The sequence below is a fragment of the Aplysia californica genome, unplaced genomic scaffold (assembly GCF_000002075.1).
Source record: "Aplysia californica isolate F4 #8 unplaced genomic scaffold, AplCal3.0 scaffold00395, whole genome shotgun sequence".
In the NCBI taxonomy this organism is placed as follows: Eukaryota; Metazoa; Mollusca; class Gastropoda; order Aplysiida; family Aplysiidae; genus Aplysia; species Aplysia californica.
Window position 1 is genome coordinate 309,472 of NW_004797665.1, and position 8,107 is coordinate 317,578.

At 44.3% G+C, this 8,107-nt stretch overlaps 1 protein-coding gene across 1 annotated transcript in view; it reads right to left on the reverse strand.

The window, feature by feature from the left end:
• Nucleotides 1-8,107, reverse strand: part of FUR (protein) — a gene marked incomplete at both ends in the record, with an annotated part of 75,507 nt that overhangs the window by 18,731 nt on the left and 48,669 nt on the right. The window contains 1 exon segment of the mRNA NM_001204639.1: nt 2,362-2,450. Within this exon segment, the coding sequence (NP_001191568.1) occupies nt 2,362-2,450 (89 nt within the window).

Below are 8,107 nucleotides of genomic sequence, written 5' to 3' on the forward strand. Positions count from 1 at the left end.
GGACACACACGGCAAGGGTGTTTGTTTTAGATAGATAGATAGATAGATAGATAGATAGATGGATGGATGGATAGATAGATGGATAGATAGATAGATAGATTGATAGATAGATTGACAGATAGATTGACAGATTGATAGATAGCATTTGTATTGCGCTAATTCCCCCCGCTCAACGGCAAGCTCTTTGCGCTTTATAATCTATATTTCCCCACTCCGAAATCAAAGTCTTGTCTTATGCGTACAAGGCCATGATCCTGACCATTACACCATAAAAAAAAGAAAAACGCCATTATGTAGAAAACAAACAGTTGGGGGGGCAACAGTGAGACTGAAAAGAATAAAGCTGAGCACACCGTACCACAGCATCCTCCCCCCCCCTTTTCCAAAAATAAATTAAAAAAACAAACAACCAACAATAACCAAACAAAAGACGCCCCGTTGACGGCTGGCGAGGATGTCCGGTGACAAGACGAGAGTAGCTGGGAGGTCAGAGGGTCTGCTCGCGCACAGGACGGCCAAAATGTCTTGACCAAGATTGCTCGCCTGTGACATTTCCCGCCTATCTCAGAGCCCGATAAAGAGCATAAGGGCATACAACAACAAAAACCCCTCCACTCATATCTGGCATTTGGCCGGCGTACGCCTGACATCCCGAGCGCACACTCATCCGCACTTCTCTTCCTTCCTCTTGGGTTTTTTTTTTTCTTGGATTCAGAAACCCTATCAATGGCAAGAGGAGATCTAAAGACCTTCATCTGAGAATGCCAAGCCAGCCACGCGTTTCTCAACATAATAATCTGCTGCCCTTTCCTTTTTTGCCTTATCAACGGACAGATAGGCCGAACGGAACACCACGAGGGAAGGTGCATCCAGGTGTTGTAGAGCAAAGAGCACCCAACACTTTATGAATATGGAAGAAAACAAAGTAGAAAAAAGGAGAATGATAAGGCTGTTGCTCGTTGACGTCACAGTGTTTTATGAATGAACCACAACATGCTGAGTCTGTGCTATTGCTCGTGCCACATCTTGACAGACAGCACCGGCCACGCCTCTCAGCTTTCTTCGTTTTTTAGTTTTAGTAAGAGTTTTACGGCCCTTGCAACACAATAAGGTAAAAAAAAAGTGTGGAAGATTAGAGGTGTTACAAGAGAGAAACAAACACACAAAAGAAGGAGTGGAGAAAAGGACAACAGACGTTCGATAGGAAAGAAGGAGCAAACCACACCAGAGCACCCGCTAACCACCCACCTTCTCTCGTTGACGTCACAGAATTTTATGAATGAACCACAACATGCTGAATTTGCGATTGCTCGTGCCACATCTTGACAGACAGTAGTGGCCACGCCTCTCAGCTTTCTTCTACACGTGACCGTCAGGCAAATAATAATCATAAACATGAAATGCTTCACCACCATGCTTTAACGTCTTACTCACTTGTGGTTTTCCATTCTCGAAAACTGGGAAGTATCTCATTCTATGATTTGCGCGATACCCTTTTCCTTCATTCTCTCCTCCCACGTTAACGTAAGATTAAAGTTCTCAGGCACTCCCATTGATTTTACAAATGACCTTGAGAGGAAAGATGGTTCATTTATCTTCTTGTCTATAATCAAATACAAGCACAGACAATATTCCCAGGAACCATAAAATGCACTAGGAGACTAGTGGCGTTGTCACAAAATAGTATGTAGCTCCTGATAATATTGGTCAATGTTTGAGTATATCGCGTACAGTGTTAGTTGCTATTCAACCTGACCCTAAAATATAAAAAAATACTCTCCCTTCCTAAAAATAATACGCAAGAGCCATCCACACCACAAATCAAGCAAAACAGCGACAAAGAAGAAAACACCCACCTACTGAACAACCTAACCCACAATAAACGAAAAGATTATCTATAGATCCATCCCTTCCCCAAAAACAAAACAGAAGATGGAAAACCCCACAGCGACACAGAAAAACCGCACAACTAAAAAACAAAGCAAAACGCCCCATAGATTCCTTTCACGCCTAAACAATAACCCCCTCTCCCTCCCGTTAAAACAAATTCTAAATAGAACATTCTACATAAATACATTCGAAGATGAGTACCAAATAACTAAAAGCACTCTTTTAGTTTCGTTTTAGTAGAGGTTTTACGGCGTTCGTAACAGCATAAGGTCACTTGAACACCAGAAGATTAAAGGTGTTACAAGAGAGTAACAGACATGATAAAGAAGAGGGGGAGACAAGGACGATAGATGTTTGATAGGAAAAAAGGAGCAAACCACACCAGAGCACCCGCCAACCGCTCACAAAAGCACTCTACCACAACAATGAACCAATCAAAGCTCAGTATATAGGAGGTAGGCGGAGACTTACCGCCAATCCTGGCATTGTAAGCCACGCCCACACTGCACACGTGGTTGTTGGCCTGGGCCGCCACAACACCGGCACAACGGGTTCCATGCCTGGAAGGACAAAGAGAGAAAGAGACATGATTAAAACAAAGTAACAATGGTAATAATAGTAGGCCTAATAATAATAATAATAATAATAATAATAATAATAATAATAATAATAATAATAATAATAATAATAATAATAATAATAATAATAATAATAATAATAATAATAATAATAATAGGCCTACTAATAATGAATAATAATAACTACTTATATGACGCATATCCACGCTCTACAGCATGCGCTATGCGCTTTACAGCTATTAAGAGAGGAAGATTCATATAAAGTGCCATTCCCAAGGACACAATGTTGGACATCTAACGGGATTTGAATCCATGACCTTGCAACAACTGGACGGTCCTTTCAATATTTACTTTTAAAAAATCACAAATAGCTGACGCAACCACTATGACAGACGTCTGAAATGAATGGTGTTGAACAGAACAACCCAACGACAACACCCCCACCCCCCCAAAGCAAGTAACAGCCTGTGCCTTCAAGACGCCATGCAAACTCCCTCACGTTCAAGCAAGCACAATGTGCCGAAAAACACCGCTATGCTCTTTTACAGGTGGACGCACGTCCACTCCACAGGGCAAAGGATGACTTTCTTTGCTTGCAAATTTCGGCAAAACGCAAATAATCATTTGGTTTCAACACTTCTTTCATCACTGTTAGCTCATTCAAGAAACGAGACCTCAGAATCTGACGCCAAATTGCGATAGAACCGAGCCAACAAGGCGGAGGGCCTTAAAAATTCCCCGAACTCCTAACTGGGGATTCGAACCACAGTCAAACGAACCTCAACCACGCATGACACCAACTGAACTAAAGGCACGCCCCCAGCCTTGTGGAAAAACAAAATGGACACACACGGCAAGGGTGTTTGTTTTAGTTTGTTTTAGTAGAGGTTTTATGGCGCTCGCAACTGCATAAGGCAGGTCATATGAGCGCCAAAAGATTAGAGGTGTCACAAGAGAGTAACAAACAAACAAAGAAAGAAAAAAGAAAAAGAGGAGATAAAGACGATAGAGGTTTGATAGGAAAGAAGGAGCAAACCACACCAGAGCACCCGCCAACCACCCACGGCAGGGGTGTGAGTTTGAGGACAGACCAAGGGCCTCACAACAACCTTACTGTATGACCTCCATGGGACAGACAAGCACAGCGACAAAATAACGGCGCGATCATCTGTACTGGGGGGGAAATCAAGACGGACAAAGGCAAAATACTGGCGCGATCATCTGTACTAGGGGAAAATCAAGACGGGCAAAGAGACCAAATAGCAGTAGACACCTTGACACAAGGCTGTCAGCCTATACCAAACGATTCGATTCCAACAAAAGTCCGATTAAAACCAGAGTCAAGGGCAACATTTGGGCAAATTGTCTGAAGGGGTGGAGAAGAAGAACTTTATCTCAACAGGGCTTAGATGTCTCCTTCACACATTAACTCCCAATTTGAGAAAAAGAGACCAAACTACCAAACTAAATAACCAATTTTCTACTAATAACCCGACAAAAAGAAATCTAACTCTGCATCCCCATAAACGTATCATCACCACAACCGACAATCTCTATCGATCTCCCCTTGCCTTGTCTATCTGTGGCCCTATCTGTATGCTTGCGTGCCATTCCGTTTGCTCGCTGGCCGCAGTCACTAACTCAGACCGAAAATCAAATTATAAACACACATGACTGCATCGCTGGAATCGCCCTCAGCTAGACCCCCAGGCAGTAGACAGTACTGAAAGGCTATCAACTCCGGCAGCTGCTGATTGCTGCGCCATCACGGGGAATCACACGGCACCGCCGCGGTAGTAATGTGTTCCCTTTTCACGGACACTTTTCGCCCGGAACAGATGATACCCTAACCCGCAGGGCCGGAAGGAAGGGAACCGAATGAGGTACCAAAGGCAAGCAATAGTACTTAAAGTGGAGAGCGATGGGGCGTCAAACAGAGGTGTCTAGAAGAAAAGAAAGAAAGAAAAAACCTGCCTCCAATTCCTCCACCCCTCCCCAACCCCAAATTTCTCTAGCCTTGACTTCTGGAGACAGTATCTATTTGGAATCACCCCTCCCTTCTGTCCCCTCCCCCTTCCCCCCCCCCCCCTTTCCCTAACAATTTCTTGGCTTGAATTCAGATCGTTGCCCATTTCGATCTCTCTCTCTCTCTCTCTCTGTCTCTCTCTCTCTCTCCACCAGTCTCTCTTTCATTTTATCTCTCCCTCTCCTTCCCTTCCTTCTCTCCTCCCCATTATTTTATTGGGCTATTATTTCCTTCAATAGGATGTGCGACAAATCAGTACGATCCCTCGCCGGGAACAGTTATTGAATGGTGCTTCCCATTATCGTCAGAATTACCCACAGTTTCCCTCAACAAGAATGGGAGTCTCTTGAAATATCAGACAATTTATACCATCAAGCCTAGACAACAACCGACCAATTTCGAGAGGGCTACTTTACAACCTCCCTATATATAGATATATACATATAGAGAGAGGGAGAGAGAACACAGAGAGAGGGAGAGAGAGAGAGAGAGAGAGAGAGAGAGAGAGGGGGGGGGGGGGGGGAGGAAAAAAACTTTGTACACTCAATGAAGCAGAGCTACACCAAATCGATCCCACACGAAAACACAGGAACGAGCTAGGGGCGTAGGGGCGTAGGGGCGTAGGGGCGTGTGCGCTCATAATATAGGTTCACATCATCAAATAATAACATCTCTCCGCATTTCGCACGTGCAGGCCCACTCATCCCTAGTAAAACAAACCCAATGCCAAGGCCGACTCTACTCAAGAGAGGCAAAAAAAAAAAGTAAGGCGAAATGAAAAAAATAAATAAAAAGGAAGAAGAAACGCATAAATATCATTTTATATCACATTATATCAACCCTTTCATCAAGGCAATCAATGGAAGCACGTTGCGTTGCATCATTTCGCGAGAAAATAAAATCATCCTTGAGTAAATATCACAGAACGCAACACTATAATATCCTGAGGCGCGTCCCTTGCGTCATTTATATTTAATCTCTCTTCGATTGGCCCTAATCGAAGCAAAACAAAACGAAGCACTTGACAAATACGACCAAAATACACCCCTATTCAATACAATGCCCTTCAATTATTCTCTACACCACCACCACCACCATCTCCCCTCCCCCGCCCGCTCTTTTCAATATAAGTAGTGACAAGCTGGGTTTATTCCATAGAAGACGTGAATTTGCCTTCAGACCTTCAGGGGAACGGATAGAGATAGACTTCAGGAATGGAATGTGGGTGAGTGGCAATGGGGGCTGGCCGAGGAGGGGGGGGGGTGAGTGGAGAGGGGGGGTGTTGAGTGGATAGGGGGGGCTGAGTGGAGAGGGCGGTTGAGAGTAGAGGGGGTGAGAGGAAGGGGTGAGAGGAGGGGGGGAAGGTGAGCGGAGAGGGGGTGTTAGGGTGTGTGTGTGTGTGGGGGGGGGGGATTACGAGTGCCGAACAGAGAGCTATTAAACATGAACAGGGTTGCGAAAGAGTAAAATATCGCCGTGGAGCCCAGAGACAAGGCCAGCAATGTTGAGTGGCCGGGCCCGGCAGATGCACCACCGTCCTCGGGGACCCCGACCGTTTTTGGGGGGTTATTTTTTCCCGGCTTTTCATTTTATTGTAGATTAATTTTGTTTTTGGTAGCCTATTTCCCCATTTTCGGCTTTTTGTATGCTTCCCGCCCCCCCCCCTCATTTTTACTCCCGTTTTTTCCGAGCCGTCGCAATAATTGTCATTCCCATAACCTGCTATTTGTTACCGCATGGTCCTTTTTCACACCATCTGTACATCGCAAAACGGAGCAAATGCAACATTACGCTTTGTCTTTGTAACCAACTAACGTTTTTGGTGCTTTAAAATTTATTTTTTTTTAGATTGGCCAATATGACGCTTCCCTGCTTCGAGGTGATATTTGATGGGGGAAATGGTATTGTGGAAGAGTTCCCGATGGTACTGTCGTCATGTCCTTGTGGATCTATACTCGGCACCACCGCGCAACCACTCATGTACCCTTGACATTACTAATCAATATCGAGGCCACAATAATATAATGAAGGACATCGTCATCGGAGCGCCACGTCCTGCAATGTGTGTCATTTCGAAAAGAGGGCACTTGTGCTCTCCACCCCCCCCCCCCCCCCACCCCGTAATACACAACACACACACACACACACACACACACACACACACACACACACGGGTTATAGGAAGTGAAGCTGAGAGATAGTTGAGACCCCGCTCGAAACTACCAGCTTCCGTGCAACATTTTTTTCTTGTTTGTTTGTTTCTTCTTCTTCTTCTTCTTCTTCTTCTTCTTCTTCTTCTTCTTCTTCTTCTTCTTCTTCTTCTTCTTCTTCTTCTTCTTCTTCTTCTTCTATCCCGTGGTTGGGGCAATCGTGGGGGGCACCACTGCATCTGACAACCAGCTCTCACCATTTCTCTCTGTCCTCTACCTCTACTTTCCTCAGATTGTCACTACCGGAATCGTGATCGTGAGATTATGGGTTGTTCGGGGGTTCGATCCTCACCTCGGTCCGTCGTTGTGTCCTTGGGAAAGGCACTGCACACGAATGTCCAATTTGGCTCGGTCCTTTCGGAGATGGACATTAAACTCGGAAGTCCCACCTCTTAACCCTATCCGTACACCCTGGGGATAATTTTGTACCCCCGGGGTTGTAATCTTCACATGTTAGAATACTTCCAGTACAAGGATCTCTTTGAAACTTTCAGTATTTCTCAAAAAATCATTTTGACAGACTACTATGCAAATCCATCGGATTAACGAGTAAATTTCCTCTTTGGAAAGTGGTGGCACAGAGTTCCCCACAACGTATGGATACGAAAGTAAAACACGACGTACGGATAGGGTTTTAAATAACCTAATAGTGTTTATACGGACGTTAAACCGTTACCATTTTACCTTTTCAGAGGGGAACATTGACTCAATAATGGTAATCTAGTGCTGGGAAAAGTAAGACAGACAGATAGAAACAACCGAGGGAAAGTAAAGAAGTAGGACTACCAGAAGCGCACTCCAACCAACCGACCGCGTAGCATCCCAAAGGATGATGATGATGATGATGATGATGATGATGATGATGATGATGATGATGATGATGATGATGATGATGATGATAAATAGCATTTGCATTATAGGGCATATCTGCGCTCAACAGCAAGTTCTATGCACTTTACAATCTATATCATTATTTCTCCAAAACGCCCTACAATACTCAGAAATATTCTCGGCTGCCCAGAGGACAACATTACAGTTAGTACAACATATGCAAACTGTGTCAAGGACTCGCAAGATACGTTCAATTTGTCTATTTTCAGAGCAAAGTTTGAAGGAACGGCCACAAGACCACTACGAGTAGACAGGATCAGGAGTCGACGGTGGTCATTTTACTGGAGGGAAAGACTGCACGGGCAATGGCGGTAAAATAACATCGTTCATTTGGGAAAGACACTGTTTTTAACAAAGATATGTTTTTGAAGCTAAATACCACATTCTGTCTCTCTCATAATTGAGAACCTAATAATCTTGTCACTTTATCGGGGATTAATGAAATGCACAAATACATGTACACAGCGAGCTAGAGAGAGAGAGAGAGAGAGAGAGAGAGAGAGAGAGAGAGA